Raw genomic sequence first — 27,688 nt, 5'->3', positions numbered from 1 at the left:
GCGCTACTGACTCAAATAAACGCTGTGCCATCACAACCTACATATTTGATTGTCTTCTTACTACATCCCCAAACTTCTAACAATTAAATTTGAAAGCGTGTTTCGTCACCTTCAGTGTCCTCAAAAAATTCAGAAATATTCCATTTATTTGGATATAATTGCAAAGCAGAAATACTCCGACCTTCTGAAATAATATGCCAGAGGGTAATAAAATTTTCAATAATGCCCTGCATTAAGAGGGTAACCAGTTGACTTACCTTTAGTGTTATTATTTTTTTGGTAAACTAATGTTTTAAGACAAGATTTTTTATGCATAGCACAAAGGGTAACAATTATTTTACAAGCAATAATTATTCACCTACAATTATTGCTTGTAAAATAATTGTTACCCTTTGTGCTATGCATAAAAAATCTTGTCTTAAAACATTAGTTTACCAAAAAAATAATAATTAATATTTGACAAGTTCAAGTATTTCACCTAAAAATGTAGACAATTTGTCTCGACGCCATCTAGTGAGAGAGTTAGCACTTACAATGCCTTTCTCATATAAAATAAAGTTGGTTGTTTTCAGGTGAAAAAATGTAACAAGCAGTAATTGTTGAATGAAACACTAGTATATATTGAATTATTTCGCGGATAAGAGATAGCCGCCATAGCTCAGTGGTCAGAGCTGTCGACCGGAAATCGAAGGGACACGGGTTCGAGTCCCGTTGACGTCATGTATCTTTTATCAGGAGATTTTTCAATGTGGATGAGTGTTTCAGGTGAATAATTATTGCTTGTAAAATAATTGTTACCTTTAGTGTCCCCGATGAGGTAGGGCCCCTCCTTGACACGGCGGCCCTGGGTGGCGCAGGCCAGCAGCCATTGGCTGGTGACGGCGGGCAGGCCCCACTTGAGCGCCCCCTTATACTTGTCCCCCTTGGCCTCGGGACAGATGAGGTGGGTGGAAGCGCGCGTCGTCTCCGTGTTGCGGCGGCAAAATGTCAACTGGGTTCTGGGAGAAATATTCATTGAGTATTATTTTATGGGTAGGGTAAGATTATTTTTCATTTTGACTCTATTCTACAGTGCCCCACATTAAAGTGTAAAATTAAGTGAGGAAGTCAATAAAGTAGTATCAGTGCATACGCCCTACATGGGCTGACGACCGAAGGTTGCCTATCACCTGGATGGAGGAATTTCTCAAGATTGCTGAAAAAGCGGTCAGTTTCAACAGAGGGCGATGGAACTTGAATAAATTTTATTATTTTTGGTGACACAATCTTCACGGAGTTCAATAGAGGCCAATCTCATGAGCTGTATAGTTGGACAATGTATTTTTACTACATATACAGGGTGTCCCCCCGGACACCACTTACACTTTACCCCCAAAGGTAAAGTGCACAAACTTCAGGAGGCGATTCTACATTCCAAATTTCAATATTTCAAGGAAGTTTTCAGGGACAAATGAAAAAATAATTTTGTATGGGAAAAACAAAAGAATTTCAACATTTATTTATCTTTTTTTTATTTCTACCATCATGTAAAACAGGGGTGCCCAACCTGCAGCAGATGGTTTTAGATTTTTTGCAGCCCAATTGAGATTATGGTATTCGTAAAAAAATAAATCGTTCTTCTAAATTTATCACATTTAGGACCGGTTGTTTCGGAGAATCTGAACAATTCATCAAATTTCAACGTTCATTTTCAAGCTCTGTCAAAGATTTTTTCAAGTTCTGTTTTTATTTCAGTTTTGTCAAGCAACTAGCCTACAGTGATATAAAAACAGAACTTGAATAAGTCTTTCACAGAATCCGAAAATGAATGTTGAAATTTGATGAATTGTTCAAATTCTCCGAAACAACCCGTCCTTATATTATATTTGTGAAATTAGAACTTTCTTGTTATAAGACCTCGGACTCTCGATGGGGGTTTTGATTTATTGCTTGAAAAGTGCAGACGCATGATAATTACCGAAATTCACAAAATGTACCGGTGTTTTTGAAACGTCGTAGATCTTAGGGAATTTTTTATTTTCTTCGGAAATTCTCTAGCTACCTCACAACATTTAAAAATGTGTGTCTGAACTTTGCAAAATAAAATAAAACAGACCTTTTTATTAGATTTTTTAGACCTTTTTTCTTGCATAAATCAAAACAGGTGGCCGGTAATAAGGAATTTTATTGTTAGCAGTCCGATTTTAAATATTACACCTCGTGGTGCATCGCCTTAATTCTATAAATTACAGTCAGTCAGAGTCTGTAAATATATCAATAGTACCTTTGAACTTGTTGCCCAGATCATTCATCCTATTGGTTAGCGAGTGTGTCTGATGGTGGGTTGTGTACATATTGCAGAAAAATGTTACATTTTGTCTTGTGTTCCTATTCGGTACATGGAATTTAATAGTGGCAACGATGGCAGGACTGTCAATTAAGTTGTTAATGACTCTATCTTTGATATTTTGATCAATTTAACCTACGTAGTACCTAGTAGGATAGTAAAGACTTACGTAGCCCCGAGCAGCTGCGCCAGCTCATCGATGAAGGTCCTCTCCACTCCCATGTAGGTGGAAATGCCGAGGATCTGCTCCGTCAGCGGAGCCAGGGCACCTGCCACCTTCACTGGTTGGTGGTAGTACGAGATGGGGACTATCTCTTCCTGGGATAGGCAGTCGTCCTGGGGGACAATTTACATTATTATAATGGGTTTACCAATTCTTCATTTATTTATTTGGAAGAAACAAACAGGTTTTATAGTACAAAGATTAATGTTAATTAATGTTTCTTTGTTCCCCCGTAGACTCAAAACTACTGAAATAAAATGACAAATATGAGGTTAAATAAGGGGAGAGGAAAAGGAATATAGGATAAGGATAGGAGATCCTCCCGATACATTCTATACTCATTCATTAATTTATGACACATTACTTCGATATTTCTACATAAGAATGTCAATATGATGAAATTGTTTGTTAAACTGGGCACATATACGGGGAATAATATCAGGTTGTTGTTGAAAATAAAAAGTTGAATAACTGATTTATAGGGTATTTCACCAATTCTGAGTAAACTATTGAGTAACAATTTGTCAAGGAACTTCAATCATAAGATTAACATGGCAGTATAACATAAAAACTGACATTTAGTTGATGGGAAGCATTTCATGCATATTTTTTGATTTCTTTTTTTTTTATTTTTTTTTTTTTTTTCTTACGCAATTCTATATTTTGTCTCATGTAATATGGTAGATTGGGTTGGTACCATCCACCCAGCCTGCTGGATTAAAAAATTACTCAGCTGTGGTGTAACGGATAATATATGCTAATCGACAAGTAGCGCTAATCGACAATTTACTCAGAGGTGGTGAAATACCCCCTCTATGCAAATATTAACAAGTTAATAAAAAATAAAAATAAATCTTACCAGCCAGAAGGTAGTGACGATGGTGGCCTTCTTGTTGACCACCTCGTCTTCGTCGTAGTCCAGCGGAACGACGACATAGTGGCCACCTTTCCCCACACCAACCACGGTGCCGCCCGACGCTTCAATGTTCACCGCTACCTCGCACGCCGTCACCTCCTCCATGCCTTGCAGCTCAAATGTTATGCCTGGAGATGGATATAATTTAGAGAAAATGCACCAATTTTTTTTTATTTCACTCGCTTCGTCTGGGTGGGAATCCGAAACATTTGTCAACTCAGTAACTAACCGATCAATTATCTTTTTTGTTTTCTGTGTCTTGTTCTGTTTCATGTCACTTTTAGATTTGTTAGTATTACCTTATTCTTCAATTAAAATTAATATATGTATAACATTTTTTTATGTGAATTTTATGGTGAGGTGAACAAATAATGGAAAAATGTTGCTTAGCAATGTTGGAGGACTTAACTAACTAGTCACATATCTTATAATAAATTGTTTGTGTAAATTAATTTCAAAACATACCATTAAATATCTCCGACAAGTCATCTTCAGTCATCTCTGTCATGGTGCATGCGTCATTTTCATGTTTGGACATCTCTGCGTTATTTTGACGTCTGTCATCGGTCGTGACGTCCTTATCTTCGCCCATCTTGACGCGCACCGTAGTGATGGTGGTGTTCTCGTCATTGACGGACGCTTCGTTGACGTTGCTGGATGTGGAATTCGGCGCCTTAAAGGAACCACCGCCCTGCTTGAAGTATTCAGCAAGAGTATCTTCAGAATCTAAAAGAAATTAAAAGGTTACTATTTGGGTCTTAGATCATAATATTTCTAAGTGGGTACTTAAATACCTACCTATTTAATTGTAAACCACACATTTCATGTAACACTTTTTTAATTTCACATAAGGAATTATACAACATGTCACTATATCACAATTGCAATTCTTTTTTTGAACTTTCTTCAGACAGTTAGGTACCAAAATATTGAAGAAGAAAAAAAGCGAATAAGAAAGTTGAAATAAACACTACGCTTTCACATTTGAAAAAAGAATCTTTACTGGACCATAGACAAAGTATTTAATTGTAAACCACACATTTCATGTAACACTTTTTTAATTTCAAATAAGGAATTATACAACATGTCACTATATATCACAATCGCAATTCTTTTTTCGAACTTTCTTCAGACAGTTAGGTACCAAAATATTGAAGAAGAAAAAAAGCGAATAAGAAAGTCGAAATAAACACTACGCTTTCACATTTGAAAAAAGAATCTTTACTGGACCATAGACAAAGTTAGCCACCTAGTTGCAGTAAGGTTTGCTTGCATAACAATGTGGATGAAACAGATTTTTTAAAACGGAAACGTAACACAACAAATTTACAGAGCGATGAAATACTAAACTGTCGAGTTAAAACATGACATCGCTACGCTCAGTCAATTATCGTTACCCACCTCCGACAGGCTGCTTGCTTTGAGACAGGTACTGCTGCACAATATCGTCCTTCTCCAACTCGTTCTCCGGCTCCAGGTTGAAGAGTGGCACCGGCGGCCGGGTCTGCAGCAGCTGCAGGTTCCTCTTGCTCATCGGGGAGGCGGAGGCCTGGGCAGCCTCCTTGCTGGACTTATCAGAGCCGCCGGACACCAGGTACTGGAAACGGATTATATTTATTTATTCAAACGCCATATAATGGCTTTTACAATACAGTGATAATCGAATTACAAGCGTACAGTGATACACAGGATAATAATAGCAATAAATTAAAGAAAAATTAATGTGCACACAAAAACATTATTGCAAGTGTGCAGTTATTAATATAAGTGCAGTAAGACAATGCATAATTCAAAAGAAATATATACCAGTGTAACAATAGTTGAACTACTTTATATGTACTAGGTTTGTATAAGACTTGTCATAAGACGAAATATGAGGTGTCTATGATAACAGTCAGTAGTGAGTTTATTTTTACCCACAAAATTAATTGTACTTGGAATAGCTGAGTAGGCATCGCAACTTGGCATTAACAATTCAGGGCTGTCAGCGATTCAATGATACTTATGACTAGACAAGAAAAAATTAAAAACAGTGTATTTTGCTATAATTCAGTGTCTACTTTCGTATAATATAGTGTGCTGGGGTTCCTGCCTGAAGACTGTAATAGAACCACTTAATATTTATTTATTTCACATATACGGCACAACATGTGCCATTCACATACTAATTTACAGAGAAAAGTACAGCAACATAAGGAATGCAACAATATAAATGTAAGTATAATGGTATAATCAGTAAATAGTAAGGTTAAAAGTATGAAAAAAAGAGATGTAAATATAAAAAGTAGTACATATAAGGAAGAATGAAGTGCTTATAAAATGTCTAAAAGGCATTAAGATATTGCCCAACAACTGATTCTCAAAGTTATGTACAAGAAAAAATTTACATATCCTACACAGTTACTTTTTAAGGAATGTAATATCATGAATTTAAAACAACTATTTATCATACAAACACTATGCAGATTTTTTAACAATATTAGTTCTGCGAAAAGAACGCAACAAATTTGTACTACAAGAATTGGCTCTGGTCTGAACTTTATGGTAATTCACCCTAAATCCTCATTTGGGCAGAGACATTATTTGTACCAGGCTCCACTTCTTGGTTCCAGATCACATTAAATCGTCAAATTCCTTGTGTACATTTAAAAAGAATGTTAAATTATTTCTGCCATCCGAGGATTTCCAACATATTCTTTCATCTTTGTCTTTTTAAATTGTGGCATAATATTTTGAATACGTTTATTTTTTCATCCTTTTCTTTTTATAATGTAATTTTTTTTTCTCTCTTTCTTTCTTCTCTGTTTTTAAAAATAATAGTTTGTTACATTTTTCTTGCACTTAAATATCAATGTATATCATGGTCACCCTACATGTTTACAACATTATAGTAATGAATAGGCTAATAGGTACCATGTAGGTATCCAATTCGTAGAAACGTCAATGTAACAATATTGTCATCTTAACACATTGTAGTCGGGCGCTTCAAACAATAGACTCTAGCCTATAGCGGGTGTTTTTCGCGATTAGTTAATTATATCGATTTCCTAAAATAGACACAATTTCTAAACCAAATAATATTTTCAATTGAAATTTTCAAAAAAATCATATATGACATTTGATCATCAAAAATAAATTATAATTTCTTTGATTACTTCATAATTTCACCACATTTCAAAGCTGAATATAAAAATCTGATATTAATTCAGTAAATAGCATTCAATATTCAATATTTGAAAATTCCAAGTAAAAGATAACATGTTTATTCATATCATATAGTTATATAATGAATAATAATATATATTTGCCATGCCCGCAATTTTACAATCGCTGGATGTGTGAAATCTGATAGCGTAAATTGAACAGTGTCGCCTAAGGTCAAAGGCGCACACTCAATAACTCATATGTTTAATTGCTTCTTGTCAAAAAAGAGTCTTTTGCGGTTGTCTCACCTAATTGAAGAGCCCATTCCACTTATGAATCATAGTATTTCACACTGATAACAAACTCGTGTAGTGCCGTTTCCCGCCAAAAACCGACAGTCCACAAAAACAGCATCTGCCGTGTACCGCAGTTGACCGACAGTCCGCGAAAAACGGCAAAGGCCGTGTCTCGACGACAATGTGTTAATATATAATCTTTGCGCTATTTTTTTTATTATTTTGTAAAATTATTAACCTCAACACAGGCTTGTCCTAGTGAGGTTAAAAATTCTAACTTAGATACAATGTAAAGAAACGATAAATAAATAAAACAAGAAATAAATTTTTAATAAAGTAATACATATTATGTTGGCTAACACTAAGATATCAAGGAGCTATGCAGAAGAATACTATCATTCCTGACATTGATTATTGTGTTAGAGGTATGTTATTATAGCCTTCTTATAACTATATTCCGTACAGTTGAACACATCTACTACTTCTGAGAAAACATTGCCAACTGCATGCGATCTAGGTATAAGCGAGTATCTAAATGACTCAGTCCTGATATTTTTATTGCAATTAAAAAGAGTTTTGGATCGACTAGTTCTCATAGATATATGGAAAGTAATTAGACTTAATAAATCAGGGCTGTCTATAATATCATTAAAAAATTTATAAATAAAAATCAAGTCAAAAATTTTTAACGATAGGCGAGTCTGTTGGAACGACAAGCATAACAAAGCTGCATTTTCTGCTGATTTCAAATCAAATCAAGGCAATCATTTCAAATTACGGAGAGAGGGAAGGCGAATTTATATGTTCATTTTATTTATTATATTATATTTATTTATTTAAATTTCGAAATTATTTGTAAGATTGGAGTCTAGTTCAGACTTAGAAGAGATGAGATGTTGTACAGGAGGAGGCAATTTTAGATAAGGCTTGAAGAAGAGAAGATATTTATTTGAAGAGACAGCCAAAAAATATGTGATCTAAAGTTCCCACTTCTTTTCTAGACCACAGAAAGTACAATCTCACAAGCAAGGGAATTTAAAAAAGTGAGAGGGAATGGAGCAATGTCCAATTTATTCTCATTTGATTAAGTTGGGATGTTATTATTCTCTTTTGGAATCATGGGGGAATCGTTGAAGCTAGGGTATTCATGGGATAGTCCTTTGTATCGAGGAATACATCGGATTGACTAGCAATGTGCCAATGTTCTACTCAGACATTGCTCTATCTTTGAGTATGGAGATGTCAGATAGGGGATGGTGGTTTATGATGGTTGCAATAGGATTGGATGCTTCTTGTTTGGCCAAGGAATCCGCAGTATCATTACCATTCAAATTTAAAAGAAAAACAAAATGGCGCTTTTTCGCCATTTACTGACAATGTTACATTTTAATTTGTCTGAACCCAACCCACCCAACCTTGAGCGTATGTTTTACTTGCCTGACTCTCCTCGAGCTGCCTGCCCGCCCTGATGCTATCAGCCAGCCACTTGAGGGAGAGGATGGCGGCGCGCGGCATGGCGGCCCGGTCGGGCGACGGAGGTCCGGCGCCCCCGCCCTCGCCGCCCAGCGCGTGCGTCACTGAGGGGCCGGGCGAATCGTAGCGCACCCCTCCGCAGCGTGACACCAGGCGGTGCGCTTTGTCGCGGCGGGCCGTACTGGTGCCATACACATAGATCTGCGACAATTTAAAAGATTGATAGGTTGAAGGCGTTTATAATTAATAAATAAATAAAAGTAAAAAATCAACTCACACAGCATCCATCCAGGAAGGATCCAGCTGCCTTCGCATCCTTCATCTCAATGCCGTCTATAACACTCCCTGGATCCTTGGCAGTAGGACACACCCGAGGGGTTCGTCCTTTTGTGCTATCTCTGCTCGTGATATCCTGGGACAGAAACACTTTTATATCATATTCAATACAATGTAGTAACAGCGAAAACAAGAAAACAAAACAACAGAATTTAGTATGTATATACATAATTTTGTTATTATTAGGTTAGACTATTTATTTATGAAAAAAATTGCATATTACAATAAAATCATAAGTCGTTCATTTCACTAGGGAATTCCTGGGTCGAGATGTGCAGCTTCACAATTATAGCAAATAAAAAAATACATGAAAACTTAATATAATATTTAGCACAATGGGCCTATCGCCCATGGGATAAGTGCTCATGGGATCCTTGCGTCAACCTAGATAAAGAGTGGAAGATACTACCAGTATCGCCCTGGTGTAAGACCACCATTCAGAATTGAAACGTTGCTCCAAATGGCTTTAGCCGTGTTTAGTGACTAGATCTGAATAGCCAGGTACTTCCCCACCTTCCTCTTTCCCTTCCCCACTTACCTTCAGCCTCACAACATCCCCCAATTGGGGATGTCATAGTCTCACTGGCTCCAGACGGGAGCAGTTGGGACTCTTGTGAGGTATTCACTATAAAAAAAAAAAAAAAAAAAAAAAAAACCTTCTCTTATAATAAAATAATATTGAAAATATAAACCTACAAAATTACTACAGTTATTCAAACTAAAATTACAGCTGGACAGTAAGTACTACATAACATTCTACTGACTAAATAAGTATTACAAAGTACCTGTGTTGGCTTACCAGGCCCAATCATAGGGTGACAATGACGGGAAGGATAGTATGAATAATAATTGATAAAAAATAACAATAAATAAAATTGGGTAAATACTAAGAGGTAAAATAAATATAAGTACTATAAATGCAAACTTTTGTTTAATAAGGTACCTTGTTGGTGAGGCGAGTAGAATCAGATGAAACAGTAGTAGAACACGTCTCATCAACAGAAGACATTACAGGATTTCTCAAATTTGTTATTGTGGATAAATTCATACCTGAAATGAAACAGTGCTTTTTAATTATCAAGGATTGGCAAGAATTAGCCAGAATGAATATCAGGCATTTCTATACTGCAAGAGCATTATGTCAATGGATGAGATGATCAAGTGAATGAATGAGACAATCGAGCGAATGAATGATACAATCAAGTGAATGAATGAGACAATGGAGCGAATGAATGATACGATCGAGTGAAAGGATGATCAATGGAATGGATGAGATGATCAAGTGAATGGATAAGATGATAAAATGAATGAATCAGACGATCAAGTGACTGGACTAAATGATCAAGTGAACGGATGATGAAGTGAATTGATGAGATGATAAAATTAATGGATGATCGAGTGAATGGATGAGATGATCAAATAAATGCAAGAGATGATCAAATGAATTAATGAGAACATCAAATGAATGGATGAGATCATAAAATGAATGAATGAGACGATCAAGTGAATTGATGAGATGATCAAATTAATGGCTTAGATAATCAAATGAATGGTTGAGATGATCAAATGAATGATGAGATGATAAAATTAATGAATGAGACGGTCAAATGAATGGATAATGAAGTGAATGAATGAGAAAATGAAGTGAATTGAGGAGATGATCAAATGAATGATGAGATGATCAAATGAATGAATGAGACGATCAAATGAATGAATGAGACGATGAAATGAATGGATGGTCAAGTGAATGGATGAGATGATTAAATTAATGGATGAGATAATCAAGCAAAATGATGAGATGATCAAATGAATTAATGAGAAGATCAAGTGAATGGATGAGATGATCAAATGAATTAATGAGAAGATCAAGTGAATGGATGAGATGATTAAATTAATGGATGATCAAGCGAATGGATGAGATGATCAAATGAATGTACGAGATGATCAAGTGAATTGAACTCACTCAAGTCAGGCAGATTTTCATCTTTGAAAGGGCTGGATGTCTTGTTGCCGTAGACCTTAAATCTGTCTGGGTGGAGTGCGCAGCCCTTGGCCACGGACTCGTATATCCACGTTGGAAGCACGCAGTACTTGTTATACTCGATGGCCGCCTTGTGCTTGCCACCGCCAACGCTGTCACTGTAACAAAATAAATATGTAATTTAATATTATGCTAGTAAGAAGTATAGAATTCAATACTCACAGTGGGTACCAACTTACACAATTTTCAGAATAAGTTATGCTTAGTGAGAAGGTATTTGTATTGTAAAAAATATATCTCAGGCCCTTCGTACATGGAGAAACTCAGTGTGTTGATCGTATGTTTGCGGATATGAAAGAGACCGCATGCCTGAATGAGACAGATGAATGGGAGTATAAATGGTACGTACGTTGTCCATTGTCTCTCTTGTCTCAGATTCGGAACAACAACCTTACATTATACACCTGATAGAATTAAAGAACGTAAAAGTACCTACGTGTCTTATTTATCACAAATAATAAATCTGGGTAATTCGTCGTCCACGATACATAATTACTACAGTTGGTGCAGCCGAAAAAGGAAATTACTACACTTACAAGCTATGTGACTGTGATGCAACCACAAGCAGCCTACTGATACGGAACTTTTAATGCCAGTTTCCATACAGGGCGCTACCGCTATTTGAACTTTTTTCACGTTCAGCCATGGAGTTGCAGTTCAGTATGTCAAATAACTCAAACCACGAAGACAATAATATTGTTCATCTTTATATTTACAAGCATAAAAAACGACATACAAAAAGATTTTTGGTTCACCCATACAACAAAATAAATTTTAATTGTAGGGCGTTCGTCACCGCCAAGAAACCACATGAGAATGATGTCATTTTGACTTTTCTTTACAACCTCAATTCACGTCTTCTCCGCTAAATCTTCTAACATATTCCGGTAAATTATAGTTATATAAATATCGATATTTTCCCACCTCCAGAACAAATTTAACATTCAAATCACGTTCGGACGTCATTTCAGTCAAACGAGTAGTAGATGAAAATGCAACTCGCGTAGTGCGCTACCAGCACTGTGCAACTGACCTCAAACTAGTCAACGTGTCGCGTTATGTACGAACACTAGCAAAATAGTAACGAGCGGCACGTATGCTACGCGCACAAAACTCGTGTCGTTTGTAAGTATCTCTGAGTACGAATGGAATTGGGTTTATTCCAGCAAGTTTAATTTTTTTTAAGTATTCTCCCCTCACCTGTTCATCACAACAACATCAGTTGTGGCGCTTTCAAAGTCTCCTTTAAACTTTCCGCCGTTATCGTTAATCAGGCTGACGATCTTTTTCTTCTCATGCTTGGAGAAGCCGGAGGTGGTCATGACAGCTCCGAAGAAGGTGGGTAGGCGATGCTGCTGCAAGAATCGAGGATCAGCTCCAGAGACATTCTGGACCAATGAATCTTCCCACACGGCTTCCACCCAGTCCAAGTGCATGATGGGGATGTTGGTTGCCACTGCGTTCTGGGAAAGTGGAAATATACTATTATAATTTTTTTAAAGAATGACCGGGTTGCGAATTAACTGAAAATATATTTTACTAACTCCTACTACCATCATTATAAGCGGAAGATGTTGTTTGTCCAATGATGGAGGACTCTGGAGTCCACTAACCAACCGGTCAATGTATAATCCACTATCTAAATAAATCGTCACTCTAGTTCGTTTTTATCCAACAGACCAAAACGTAAATCGGGAGAAATAGCGCTTGAAAGTTTTTTTTACAAAAAACGTATATATCACTAAATTAGCTCATTCTAAGCTTACTAAAATGATTTAAAGTGATAGAAAATATTATTTTCTTAACTCAATTTTACAAAAACGCATATATCACTAAATTAGCTCATTCTAAGCTTACTAAAATGATTTAAAGTGATAGAAAATATTATTTTCTTAACTCAATTTTACAAAAACGCATATATCACTAAATTAGCTCATTCTAAGCTTACTAAAATGATTTAAAGTGATCTCTGGTCCGGAGCCCCTAAATACCTGAAAAAAACCCTTGACTCTGTGCAAAAACGGGCAGTCCGTTTGATAGATTCCCCAATCTTAACAAACGGACTGCAATCTTTAGAGCACAGGCGTCAGGTAGGTATGCTGTCCTTGTTCTATCGGTATTACAATGGAAGATGCTCTGAGGAACTAGCGTCATTGATCCCTTCGGCACCGGTGCGTTTAGCTCTGGTGTATCCGTCAATTACCGGATACCAAGAACTATTAAGCTTAGCTCCATCGTCTCTATTGATGTTTACGGGATTTTTATGAATTTCAATGGCCTCCGTAATCAGCCGTGCTCTATAAGTTTTCGGTCTCCCCAGGATTTCAGGAACAAATCCAAAGTAATGCCCGGTGTCAATCAAATGCTCGGCAATTGCCGATTTGTCAGGGTGGCCGAGTTTACAAGCTCTGAAGTGTTCCGAAATTCTTTTGGAGATAGTCCGCTCTGTCTGGCCTACATAGACCTTGTCACATCCGGAACAGCTGAGTTTATACACTCCATCTGTTTCCAGAGGAAACTTAGTCTTTGCAGACCTCAGTAAGTCCTGTATCTTTGTTGTTGTTCCGAAGACAGTCTTGATATTTTCCTTTCTCAAAAGCTTGGCAATTTTGTCTGTCACATTGTGCACATAAGGCAGGAAGGCACAGCCTTTCGACTCTTGTTCAACTCTGTCTTCGTTTGGTGCAGATTTGGCTCTTATGATTTGCCTTGTCTGACTTGCTGGGTAGCCGTTACGCTCCAGTGCATCGGTCAGCTTCGTAAGTTCCGCTCCGATTTTATGTTCTTCGCATATTCTGGTCGCTCGGGTCACCAATGTATGGATAAGTCCTCTCTTCTGCGCTGGGTGGTGGTGCGAATCAGCGTGTAAGTACCGATTCGTATGGGTTGGTTTCCTATATACAGTATGCCCTAGGCTACCATCGTGTTTCCGCATCACCTCCACATCTAGAAAGGGCAGGATTTTATCTTCGTTTTCCAGTTCCATTGTGAATTTAATTTTGCTGTGGAGAGAATTAAGATGGTCCAGGAATTCGTTTAGTTTCTCCGTTCCATGAGGCCAAATGGCGAAGACATCGTCGACGTAGCGCCACCATACTTTAGGGACAGCCGAAGCTGTGTCGAGTGCCACTTCTTCAAACTTCTCCATAAAAAAGTTGGCTAGTACTGGCGATAACGGACTGCCCATCGCAACTCCCTCCAATTGCTCAAATAGTTCACCCTGAAATGCAAAGTATCCCGTTTTGAGGCAGTGTTCAAAAAGTTTGCAAATGTCTTCCTCATATATCTCCCTGAGCATTGTCATGGAGTCTTCTAGAGGCACATTTGTGAAAAGTGACACGACGTCAAAGCTGACCAGAATATCTCCTTCCTCAGTCTTAACTTTCTTGAGCTTACTTATCAGATCTGTTGAATCCTTAATCCACGATTCAGTTTTACCAGTTTGCATCTGCAGTAATCTTGAGAGGTATTGGGAAAGTTTGTATGTAGGAGCGCCAATAGCGCTGACAATCGGTCTCATTGGGATTTCCTTTTTATGTATTTTTGGGAGACCATACAGGGCAGGAGTTCTAGAGGCTTTTACAAAAAGCTTAGACCAATCCTCTTTCTTGATGCTAGAAGCTTTCACTAGTTCCCTTGTCTTTATGTCAATCTTGTTGGTGGGGTTGTTTTTAATCTTCTTATAGGTGCCTGAATCGCACAAGAGGTCTTCCATCTTCTTTGTGTAGTCTGCCGTATTAATCACGACAGTGGCATTTCCTTTATCGGCTGGCAGAACCAAGATTTCCTCATTGGCGCGTAATTCTTTTAGGGCCATAAACTCTCCTTTCGTGATATTGGGGCGGGGTATTTCAGCCCTTTTCAAAATATGGCAAGTCTCTTGCCGGATGTCCTCTGCTTGCACCTCTGACATTTTGTGTACTTTCATCATTGTATGTAGTGCAGTCTCTACACCACATACGATGGATTCCACAGGTATCTTTTTGGGGGCCACTGCAAAATTCATCCCCTTTGCCAGTACAGAAGTTGCGTCTGGGCTCAACGCAAGGGTCGAAATGTTGATGACAACTTTATTTTGATCGAGTTGTTTTCGATCACCTTTTTTGTCTCGGTTGAGCCTTTCAAACTTTTGTTTCTGTCTCGCATCTGTTGACTGCTTAGATCTTACTGCTTGTTGGTAAGTCATGTTGTCAACTTTTCTCCAGTCTTCTTCGGTAAGGGTTGCACTTAGGTGCAGATGTAGAGCGAAAAGGTCCCGAGATACTCCATCCAGCTCGCCTCGCACATTGTGGATCCTCTCCCTTAATAGTGCAGCCTCCGCTCTTTGGAATACTCTATCTGCTTTCCGGATTCTTATCTTAAATTCACAATGGAACTGGAAAACGAAGATAAAATCCTGCCCTTTCTAGATGTGGAGGTGATGCGGAAACACGATGGTAGCCTAGGGCATACTGTATATAGGAAACCAACCCATACGAATCGGTACTTACACGCTGATTCGCACCACCACCCAGCGCAGAAGAGAGGACTTATCCATACATTGGTGACCCGAGCGACCAGAATATGCGAAGAACATAAAATCGGAGCGGAACTTACGAAGCTGACCGATGCACTGGAGCGTAACGGCTACCCAGCAAGTCAGACAAGGCAAATCATAAGAGCCAAATCTGCACCAAACGAAGACAGAGTTGAACAAGAGTCGAAAGGCTGTGCCTTCCTGCCTTATGTGCACAATGTGACAGACAAAATTGCCAAGCTTTTGAGAAAGGAAAATATCAAGACTGTCTTCGGAACAACAACAAAGATACAGGACTTACTGAGGTCTGCAAAGACTAAGTTTCCTCTGGAAACAGATGGAGTGTATAAACTCAGCTGTTCCGGATGTGACAAGGTCTATGTAGGCCAGACAGAGCGGACTATCTCCAAAAGAATTTCGGAACACTTCAGAGCTTGTAAACTCGGCCACCCTGACAAATCGGCAATTGCCGAGCATTTGATTGACACCGGGCATTACTTTGGATTTGTTCCTGAAATCCTGGGGAGACCGAAAACTTATAGAGCACGGCTGATTACGGAGGCCATTGAAATTCATAAAAATCCCGTAAACATCAATAGAGACGATGGAGCTAAGCTTAATAGTTCTTGGTATCCGGTAATTGACGGATACACCAGAGCTAAACGAAGAAAACCACTTTAAATAAAAAAAATGATACGTTAATGTTAGCTCAGAGGGTTGGAGCTGGCAACACGGTATCACAACCTCATACTTAAGTTCACATTTTAACACAACCTCAAATAAGACATCTGCCCTGATGATGGACACTGCAATGCTGTCCGAAACGTTGGCTAAAGAAGGAGTTAGCGCAACACGGCATAATACCCCAAAAACAAATAACAATAAGAGAGAACGTTGGTTGAAATATGAGATTAACGTCTATTTTGTAACTGAAAAACAAGCAAAACTATACTTACATTATACTTGTCGGAGAATATGGTGTTAGAAATCACGTGAGTTGTTTGCACTGTCATCATATTATCATACCGGCCACCCATCCACAGAATTTTCGTTCTCAATTTTTCCTGCAAACATTGGATATTAACATATGCATTATGACAATCCAAAGTGTTCATTAACCCTTACCACTCATTTGTCGGGTGCCAGCCGACATCACTATTTGTACGCTACAACTCGGTTGTCGGCTGGCGGCCGACAAGAAATGACCTGCGCGCGCGGTGTATTTTCGTGCGCAAAACCTGACACGTGACGTTGTTTCTTGTGATTATTCGATAAAAAAACATTTAAATTCACGCTTCCATAAGATTTTGACTGTTTTCCGTTTTTATTTTACTATAAAATAACCTTTAAATTCACATAACCTAAGATGGCGGGAACTTCGCATGATATGTCATCTGAATACCAAGTGTTTTCGGAAGATGAATCTTATGAAAGTGACAGTGAGTATTTCATTGCCAAACTGGACAAAGGTTCTAAAGACTGTACTGTGTGCAGTAACACAAAGATTCCAGGGGGAAGACGCAAAACAGTGTGGTTTTCTGAGACCTGTTCCAGAAAACCTAGAACTATGCAAAAATATAAGTAGTCCATAATGTTTTCTGTAAACTGTTTTTTATATGAAGAATAAATCATAACGAATGAATTTTTAACAATATTTTTTGTAACTGCCTATCAATAAAGTAATATTTGCCATTATTTAAATTAGAGATGGCTGACTAAAATTTTTGAAAAATAATGGAGTGGTAAGGGTTAAGAGTCCAAACATTATGCAAGTGCATTATATAAGCAAAATAAATACAAAACAATACAAGAACAACACATCAACTCACCAGAGATCAAATGGGAAAATAATTCACCGACTCAAGATATTTTCATATCAGAGGGTTCGGCTCGGTAGAACTCCTAACAGGGCTTATAAATCCTACTGATCCCTCAACATAAATATTTAAAAAATCTTTCGTTATCCTACATTTATTTAAAATGACTTGTCATTTATTATTATTATTTATTATTTTTTTATCATTTTCACAATGTCATTTAATATAATGAAATATTATATGTATCAATATATGTAAACATCAATTTATGTATTAAATGCGTTTGTCTCGACACAGGTTTATCCTAGTGAGACAGACATTGAAAAAAAAACCTGTAAAAAAACTTTATATTGATAATAAAAATAAATAAAAACATCAAACAAAGCAGGCATCTACTCAATATAAATAGAAACTCACTGAGGGGTAGGACCATTCAGGACACTGCCACCTCAGGAGACACAGTCAGTCAGATTTTAGGAGTGGAAAGAAAAAACAGCTATAGGAAATGCAAAATGGATGAAGAGACTCCAATTCACCTGCATATTTCAATTAAATTATTTATTCTTTTTAAAAACATTTGAAAAACGTACAATTTTGTTGCATTTTTAAAGACATTTCATTAACAAAACATTAATAAATAGTATACATACCTAGTAAGAGAAAGAAAACTAAGTGAAAAACAAATATAATAAGATATATTTTGTAAAAAGCAGCTTTTAGACTGGAAATAGTGTCACGCGTACCGTCGGTCGACCAACGACATATCGCTGACAAGCTGGACTGATGGTCCCTGTATGCATATCGAATAGCGCAGCACTAGAGCTCTTCATTAATTCTCCCACATATTACTGATAGCGACCGACGTACGTGTTGCACAATTTCCAGCCTTATAGGAGCGACAACAATTGCCGTTTGAACTCAGCTTCATTGATGCTAAATATGTCCAGGGCCGGCCCTGAGCCAAATGGCGCCTTGCACTAGTAAAAAGCTCAAAGGCGCTGTCAGGTGCTAGATATTATGAATGCCTTGGCTCCTTGGCAAGTCAACTTCACCTGTTGACATGACCAATAGCAAGTTAGTCTTACAGGCCGGGAGATAAAACAGTCTATGCTGTCGGTGATGGAGATAACATCAGGAAATGAATGCTCTCAATTTTTTTATTTTTTTATTTTTTTATTTAAACGCCCATAGGGCTTTTACCTATAATAGGTAATTTTTAGTTATACAGATTACATATAAAAATTTTTTTTTTAAAAATCAGTGTTAACAAAATACAGGTTACATAAAAAAATATCAGAGTTGACAAAATATGTTACATAAAATATAAGAATTTTAAAAATATAGGTATGGATAGAGTAAGTGAGACGAAAAATATAAAATCTGCCAAAATCCACAAAATCAACCATAATTATAATAAGAAAGTATAACAATAGTTTACAAATTAGGTAAAAATAGTTCGCACATACTCCGTTTAAAGTTGGCCAAGTTCAAATTATTGTCAAATACATTTATATTATTTAAGTATTTGTTACCAAGACTGTGTAAACGTTGTATTGGAGAGTGAAGACTATAGTTGGAATGAGATGTGTGTATGTAAAATGTTGATATTTGCCTAGTGTAGGTGTGTGTAGATTTATTAAATGCAGGAGTTCACAACAATCGAATTTAGAGTTCAATAATTTTAATAAAAAGGTTAGGTCGTTTATTTTTCTTCTGTTTTCTAATGTCGGAATATTCAAATGATTCAATAATGACTGGTAATTTATGTGTTCTAAAGGGATGTTAAGTTTAAAATTGACGAAGCGTAGAAATTTTCTTTGAATTCTTTCAACATTACGAATATGTACATTGTAGAAGGGCGACCAAACTATGGAGTTATGTTCTATCAGGCTTCTAACAAGGGATATGTACAATAGTTTTATGATTTGTAAAGATTCAAAGTTTTTAATTGTTCTTAATATAAAACCTAATGTTTTCATACCCTTATTCACAGTTTGTTGAATGTGGGCCGTAAAGTCTAGTTTCTCATCCATTATTATGCCAAGATCTCGCATTTCCTTTACTCTTTCTATATCGGACGTGCAGAGCCAAAGTCATTATGAGATAACAAGATCTCAAGTTTTTACGATGTCCTTAATATTTTTGATAAAACCATTTAGATATCTGTGTCAAAATAAATATGATACTATAATATTATTCCACATCCTTAATGTGCGACTGCTATTTATAGTTAATATTAATGGATTTTCGGCGCCACCATACATTTAAAAACTAATGTTTTTGTTTTGTTCAACACAGTGAAGAGATAAGGGTGATCGCTAATTACTCTCATTGAACATGTGTGAAATTTAATGTATAATTTTGTCCAATAAATAGAGAAGTAACTGGTACAAACAGTCACTTCTCATCCGAGAGTTCTCGGGAAAGTAATACTTGTTTAATTTAATGTTTTCCTACTGCCCCTGCAAAAACTCTCAGATCAAGGTGTCAATGTGTGCCGGTGCCCTATTGAATTTGCAGTATTTGTGCGGGCTTCACTAACTTGGTCCCGTACACTTTCTAAATTTGTTTTTATTGAATAGCCAAAAAATTGTGATGTTTTTTTTCTGGAAAAGGTCAAAATTTTGCATTTTTCTACATTTAAATATAAATTGTTTTGTGAACACCAGTTATTTAGCATGTCTATATTAGATTGAAGAACTTGACAGTCGTTTAAGGAGGTTATTTCTTTATATAATTTAATATCGTCGGCAAATAGCAGTACATTGACATTTTCAAAGCAGTTGACTATGTCATTTATAAAAACAATAAATAAAATTGGGCCAAGATGACTACCTTGCGGTACGCCACTAGTGGCCAAAAATGGTTTAGATAAAAAAGATTTTATTTTAACAAGTAAAGTTCTACCAGATATGTAGCTACTTAACCAGCTTAACATATTTGCTCTGATTCCTATAGCATGAAGTTTTTGGATCAGTACTTTGTGAGACACTTTATCAAAGGCTTTCGAAAAATCAGTATATATACAGTCAACTTATTTATTGTTTTTGTGTTTAATTCGTAGAACTCCATTTAATTTTTTTATAAATTTAATTTAGATTAAATTTGATAATATTATTATTAAGTTCTGCAAGTGTTTTAGTTTTTTATTATTGTGACAGCTGTTTCGGCTTACAAGGCCATTTTCAAAAAGTTTGAAAATGGCCTTGTAAGCCGAAACAGCTGTCACAATAATAAAAAACTAAAACACTTGCAGAACTTAATAATAATATTATCAAATTTAATCTAAATTAAATTTATTAAAAAAAAAAAAAAATAATAATAAAAAAAAAAATATATATAAAAAAAAAAAAAAAAAAAAAAATACAGTCAACTTGTTTATAGAAAAAGACTCCAATATATAGTTTTGAAACAGTAGTAAATTTGTTGTAGTTGATCTACCTCTAATGAAGCCATGTTGTTTGTCATTTATTAACTTTGTTAGTGTGGGATATATTTCTTCCAAAACTAAAGATTCAAAGATTTTGGGTAATACAGATTGTATGCATATTGGTCGATAGTTTGAAATGTCAGTCTCGTCACCTTTTTTAAATATTGAAATAATATAGCTGGATTTCCAGTAGACGGGAAAATATCCAGAGGATAGTAGGTGGTTAAATAAAATGGTTAGTGGTTTAGACAATACGGAGGAGCACTGTTTTAGGAAAATTGGCGGGATGGTGTCCGGGCCTGCAGACTTGTTTATGTCTAAGGAATTTAATTTTTTTTTGCAAGATTCTTCGGTGATGTAGCAGTCTGTTAAATGTGTGGTTTTTTTTAATGTCAATGAAGGAATATTTTCTTCTAGTGTTTCATCATCATAAACATTTTTAAAGAAATCAGAAAAAAGATTTACAATGTCTTGCGTATTGTTGGCGTATTTGTCGTCCATGTGCATTTCTGGAGGATAGTCTGTGCTGTCGTTGTTTATTTTTTTAATAAATTTCCAGAGATTGTTCGAGTTTAAGGCTGTGTTCTCGATAGAATTTATATATGTTTTACAACAGATTTTAGGGAGATCTTTGCATTTTTTCCTACTTTCACTGAAATTTGTATAGTCGATTTTCTTCAGAGTTTTTTGAAATTTTTTATGAAGTATTTTTTTTTGTTGTAGTGAGGCTATTAGTTCTGATGAGAAGTAAGTTGGATATGTATGTTTTTTAGGAGTAAATAGTGGTACATATGATTTGATAGTGGTGGAGAATATTGAATATAGATTTTCTAAGGAATCGTCAGTATTAACGTCAGACAAAAAAGACCAGTCAACATGCGAAAGATGAGAATTTATAGATTCAAAATCTGCTTTTTTGTAGTTGAGAGTTTTTTCAACGGGTTTCGGCTCGACGCCACATATATTTAACTTAATATAAAGAGGGGGGTGATGGTTATCAACAGGTAACAGAGGATCATTACATTTTTCAATGAACAATTTAGGATAATTTGATATTGCTAGATCTAGTAAGCGATCATTTATGTTGTATATAAAGTTATGTTGTAAAAGATTTAAAAAATTTGTCATATCTAAAATCTCACGTGGACGATCCTTTTGACTTTCATTAACAATGAAACCACTATCACTTGTTTTCCATTTTAGGTTAGGGAGGTTGTAATCCCCGAGAATAATAATTTTAGAGTTAGGGTATTTGTAGAGTAGATTTTCAACGTCTTCGCTGTGGCTTCGATAGTTTCCGGCATCAGATAGTGGCGGTGTGTATAAAGTTGCAATTATTATCTTTTCTACAGTGGTATCAATTTGTACAAATAGTTGTTCGAGTGTATTATTTTTTGTTTTGAGTTATGATAGCTGAGTTTTCAAACCATCCACGAATCAGTCTGAAGAAATGTGTAGCAATGTACACATCCCTTCTGACACGTAGATATTCATTCCGAGCACACCCAAGAGAAAGTCAGTAGGATAAAGCCATAGTTAGTAGCCATACTCCCTCACTTAGAGAAATCTCAAAAATTTCTTCTGCACCTTCTGCAACATGAGGGAATACTTATAATACTAGCTGGTATGGGCCCCAAACCATCAACCCACTCTCAAGCCTAGTCCTAACCAAAGCGAATACCCAATATAAGGTTAACTTTATTAAAGAGTCTGGACTACTGTCAAAGAAATACGGTGAAAAATGAGTCTCCTTTTCAATAATAAAGTGATAATAACACTGACCTTCTGTTCCTTGTCCAGCCCACTAGCTGTGACGATCAGCCCTCGCATGGCCACCGTATACACGGGCTGAGGGCCCGGGGGAATCTGCGAGCCCTCCGTGAGGCAGCACGACAGACATCGGGCCCCCACGATGCTGAAACAAGAGATACTCCATTGTAGAGCACAATCGAAAACTAACTATCAAGTTATTACGCAGCGGAGAAAATGGAACATCAAATAATTCTACCTTATAACACACTAGCATATTGGTCTACCATTCAAAATCGAAACATTGCTTGAAATGGCTTTAACCAAGCCAGGCGCTTATTTTCCCCATATCCTTTGCTCCCCACTTCCTTCAATCTCGCAACATATGCCATGATTCATTGGCTCCAGGAGGCTTCCACGGTTGAGTAGTTACAATTCTAGGCTACGAATCTGAAGGTCGCAGATTCAAATCCCGGCGTACACAAGTAAAAATTTTATTTTTGGAAAAACTTGATGACTAAAACCTCAAATTGTAATATTTAATTATTGAAGAATATTAGCGATTTAAACGAAAATTTTAAACAAAAAAATATACGGTCGCATCTAGGAATACTAGTTTTGATCGTATAATGCAGTTGAACATGTCATTGCTTTTTGTTTTTGTTTCTCCTTTCACTAACTTTGTACTAATGTATATTCTTTTATCTTGTTTATTTATATCTTATAATTTTGAGTTATTTCTGTTGAAAGGCGGTGCAATTTCCATAATTTGTGTTTAAAATTGAAGCGGTTAGGTAAACATTTACCAAAAAAGAAATAAAATGACACCAGAAACTGTACTTGGACTCGAAAGAAATAAAAAAGCACACTTACACGGCTTTAGTTTTGTGCAGCTTATTGAATAATTTTCCCTTGAACTCTTGCAGTACAAACACATCGCGCTTCGTCAGATTTGCTTTAGCAGCGCACTGATCCTCCGTGATCCATTCTGCCGCTATACCGCTGGATCTGTGTTGCTCACATTGCTGGAAAGTGAACAAAATAATATTTTTTTTAAATAACTTAGTAAACACCACTTAACACCATGTCAACTGGGTTTCGCTACAACCGTATCTTCTTCAGTAATCTAGAATAATCTAGGTATCTTTGTAGAGTAATCAAAGATCCTGTACGTTAAATGTCCTCACCAAATCACCAAACTTGAAAACATTCAAGGAATAGTTCAACCCATGGAGGAAAGAAGGGAGAGGAGTTGGTAATTTCCTATTTTTTCTTTTTTCAACTTTTTTCACCAACCTGTGGTGACGTAGTATGAAGTGTGGGGGCTATTTAGATTGAAACAAAACTTTTGCAGATGTCACTCCATACTAAAACAATTCAAAATGAAGGCAGAAGAGATCGTCTTACAAAAAAAAAATTGAACTTTGATTAAATAAAATGGAACTTTTGCATCTTTTACCATCTCTGGGGTAAAAATAATCTCGTCGAATTTAATGTTTCAAAGACCCAATCCTGTCTGATTACGTCTAAAAGGGATCCAAATGGTAATCTAGTCTCCTTCAACGGAAGCAATCTTCCGAACAGGCCTTCCATTGATATGCTTGGTGTAACTATAAGTGACCAGCTCAGGTACGGGGGCTCCATCGAAGCCAGAGTAAAGTTGGCCTCTCAGAAGCTGGGCGTCCTGTACAGGGCCCGCAGATACTTTAATGGTACACAACTGCTGACCCTGTACAAATCGCAAGTGCGCCCTACTGTCGAATTTGGCAGCCATCTCTGGTCTGGAGCCCCTAAATACCTGAAAAAAACCCTTGACTCTGTGCAGAAACAGGCGGTCCGTTTGATAGATTCCCCCAATCTTAACAAACGGACTGCAATCTTTGGAGCACAGGCGTTAGGTAGGTATGCTGTCCTTGTTCTATCGGTATTACAATGGAAGATGCTCTGAGGAACTAGCGTCATTGATCCCTTCGGCACCGGTGCGTAGTCGGGATACACGCCAAACGCGCGCCCAACATTTGTACAGGGTTGACATATGTCACAAGAGAACGGGTCGCTTCTACGATTCGTTCTTAAGTTCAACAGCTCGGCTGTGGAACGAACTGCCGGCCTCTGTGTTTCCTCCCTCCTACAACATGGGACTCTTCAAGACCCATGTTCACTCCTTCCTCTCCACAAAAATACCCTCCCCACAGCATCCCCAAAGATGACATAGGCCCTGAGGGAAATTACTTTCTTCAGGGCCTCCTGTGTGTGTTAATATAAAAAAAAATCTCTCCAAATGTAATTAATTGTTTCTTGTAGTAATTAAGTTGAAACGAAGTGTAATTTCCATAATCTGTACTATTAAAAATGCGGCACATGGAAAAGATCAGAATAGATTTTTTTCTTATATCTGTAGCGATGCTACGAGAATTTTCTAGAACACTCGCCAATGCAAAACGCATTGTAGCGAGAACACTCAATTCTAGCGTTCCTACCTACAGTTGTGAAAGTTCTCGTGCACCCGGGCACCTATATAATGAGGCGCGCCGAGAAGCACTTCAGTCTGTCATTAATTAGCAGTTTTACGAGTGAACAACAAGCTAACGCTGCGACTGCTTGCTGCATACTGAAGCGGCCTACATCTGGCAATTGATTATGGACACCTCGGGATCACCTCAGCGCCCTGGCCCCGGCCATCGTTCCTGGCCGGCGCTGACCTCACACACCTAGACCCTGCGACCACTTCGTCGGTCTGCGTTCGGCCCCGCGGCATCGTCGCCGGCCTGCATCTACTGCTCATCTGCGGACAGGTCCATCGCACCTTCGGCTACCTCGTTCACACTGGAGTACCCGGAAGACTTCACCAGTGCTGAACACATCCACGAGTCCGGTCTCCACCAACGCGGTGTCGACTCACTGACCCGCGTCTCGACCACTGTCCGCCGTCATCGCCGTCTACACCTGGTGTCATCCTCATCGGTCCCAGTCATCTCTCAACTGCGCAACTCACTGACTCAGAATAAACGCTGTAACACAACACAATCATCATCTTTCATTGTCTCCTTACCAGATTCCCAAATATCCAAAGGATTTTTCCTTTTTAATCTCCGATTGAACTCCCAATGAGACAGGCCACTAACCTCAACTGCTTCAGAGTAAGACGGTCCCTCATTAGCCAAGTGTGAAGCCAATGGTTCCAGCCCGTTCAGTACCTTATACACCGTGTACTATTTATGTGAGTTGAAGCCAGGGTAGAAAGTCACATAAAAGAAAGGTGAGTTGACGGTATCTGGTGGAGTCGCATATTGAGCGAGTGGCTGTGTTCAACAGCCTTTGCAGTTAGTTAATATGTATGATAAACTCGTTGAATTCCGCTTCATTTTAATACGCAAAAAAATTATAAATAGTACTTTTTATATATGGGAGTGAGCACTTAGGCCACAGGCCCATTGTGCTAACTCCCATTTTACCTCATTCCTTTAACAGTCATCCGGACCCTTTTGCAGTAGTGAGCCAGCTATTCCTGTAATGAGGATGCAAGCCCTGGGTCTGTCTCCCGAGTCATTGTAATAGAGTAGCCCTTGGTTCATGTTTAGTCCTCTGACCTTCCCCCTGTTAAGTCCAAGGGTCTTGGATCAGCGTGACAGCGTGCGTGTCCCGAGTGACTCTCCTGCTGAGCACGGCAGCCGCTGCTGGGCTGCGATGCAAGTTTATTTGAGCGAAATTTAAGTTTTTAGTCATTTGTCTAATCCTTAGGTCACTCACCCTACTTACGCTCCTCGGTGCTGGGACAGCGCACCGTGAAGGTGGCCTTCCTTATTCCGACGTGTGCCGTCATCCCCATTTCCCTCAGCACTTTTACACTGTCCTCGTTCACGCTCATTATCGGGCGATATCTATCTTTCTCCCTAACTGAGTCGTGGACGATCCACTTTTTGTGTTCAGCTGAGGGGTCTGATTTTCCAGCTGTTGCAGCAGCCTCTCGGTGCTTACTGCTCCATTTTCGGGGATCATTGCCTTGACCTTCACATACTTTGGTAGTTTTCAACCCCACCACCTCCAGGTCACAGCCATGTAATTTCCGCAAGGTCGGCACAATCTCCCTCAGCCATTTCTCTGACTCCTTGTCAGAGCAGGTCATTTTCAGGACACCCTTGTGAGTGAAGTACTCACCGAATCTGGGTCTGTACTCTCCTTTTGGGATGTTCAGAATCAGATCGCTCGCCCCTTCACTCACAAGGGCCTCCTGTTTCTTTGTGAACTCCTCCTCCCTGTTCCTATGATATATATAGCCACCATAATTTTGTTAGCGGTGGCTTCCGCATAGGTGGCAGGGGGGGAATTCCTCTAGGCTATTTCTGATCATTTCCCGGTGATAGCTGACAGGTTTTGGCTTCCAGTGAGGTACATTCCAGACCCTGATGAAAGACCACCACTCGAAAAACTTGAAATAGCTTTGGCCCTGTTTGGTGACCAGATCTGAATAGCCAGGTACTTCCCGAACTTCCTCTTCCCATCTCCTTCCCCTCCCCACTACCTTCAGCCTCACAACATACCCCAATTGGCGATGCCATAGTCTCACTGGCTCCAGACGGTTGGGAGCAGTTCGAACTATTGTGCAATTTCACACATTAAAAAAAAATAACAAACTAAAAACTCATTTTGTGCATGCTTACTTAAACCCCCGACTTAAATAGTTGTCTCCATTAGCTATTTAAGTTGAAATCAAGTGTTGTTTTTTAAGAGCCTCTACATGAAGCGGAATTGGAAAACTTTACCATACCAAATCTACAAACTTATCTGCAGACTACAAGAGGATTTACTAGTCTTATAATAAGACATGGAATATGTTGGGAGACATCTTTATATTCATTCAATTGCACTCTGAAATTAGGCTTAGTTTCGCTTTTTACTTCAGCAGCCAAAGTTCACCCTTTTGCCATTTTCACACATGCTGCAATATATTTGTTTATGGCAAAAATCAAAAACATAAAGCTTAAACGATATCATCAAGTTATTTACATTAAAGGCTTGCTGCATCTCAGCATCACAGTCATCTTCGCCATCTACACCTTGGGGTAAAACGAAATACAACTGCACTTCTTCTGTCATCGTGATTCGCGATAAGAGTTTGACGTCTTGTTTACAGATCAATTTAAATAAAAATAAATCACATGTATAACCGACACTGTAGGTTCTCAACACATATTAATAATAAGTTAATAAAAATTTATTTCAGATTAAGAAGAAAAATCAAATAATTTGTCGAATAAACTTCCACATATTTTGAACATTCGCTGATTCGCGTGCTCAGCTGTCACCCGTTTCTTTTCCCACAATATTTTGTTTGAAATCGTCCTATAGACAATGACCAACTGTTTAATTATAATTTTACTGATTTAATTTATATGTCTATGCTTTTCTCTGAGTAGGATC

At 37.7% G+C, this 27,688-nt stretch overlaps 1 protein-coding gene across 1 annotated transcript in view; it reads right to left on the bottom strand.

Annotated features, from left to right (window-relative positions):
- Positions 1–27,577, bottom strand: part of mus101 (mutagen-sensitive 101) — a 51,380-nt gene extending 23,803 nt beyond the window's left edge. Inside the window, exons 1-14 of the mRNA XM_089647568.1 lie at positions 27,275–27,577; positions 23,141–23,292; positions 22,301–22,433; positions 16,228–16,335; positions 11,956–12,218; positions 10,678–10,853; positions 9,658–9,764; positions 8,656–8,790; positions 8,343–8,579; positions 4,867–5,062; positions 3,931–4,191; positions 3,409–3,593; positions 2,496–2,662; positions 799–998 (exon numbers count right to left, since the gene is read on the bottom strand). Coding sequence (XP_089503694.1) covers positions 799–998; positions 2,496–2,662; positions 3,409–3,593; positions 3,931–4,191; positions 4,867–5,062; positions 8,343–8,579; positions 8,656–8,790; positions 9,658–9,764; positions 10,678–10,853; positions 11,956–12,218; positions 16,228–16,335; positions 22,301–22,433; positions 23,141–23,292; positions 27,275–27,364 — 2,410 coding nt within the window. The 5' untranslated portion in view covers positions 27,365–27,577. The remainder of the gene's footprint in view (positions 1–798; positions 999–2,495; positions 2,663–3,408; positions 3,594–3,930; positions 4,192–4,866; positions 5,063–8,342; positions 8,580–8,655; positions 8,791–9,657; positions 9,765–10,677; positions 10,854–11,955; positions 12,219–16,227; positions 16,336–22,300; positions 22,434–23,140; positions 23,293–27,274) is intronic.
- Positions 27,578–27,688: the final 111 nt, after the last annotated feature.

This window comes from Hesperophylax consimilis, chromosome 26, assembly GCF_061612785.1.
Source record: "Hesperophylax consimilis isolate HC1 chromosome 26, BYU_Hcon_1.0, whole genome shotgun sequence".
NCBI classification, from domain to species: domain Eukaryota; kingdom Metazoa; phylum Arthropoda; class Insecta; order Trichoptera; family Limnephilidae; genus Hesperophylax; species Hesperophylax consimilis.
This window is presented reverse-complemented; position numbering and strand designations above follow the sequence as displayed.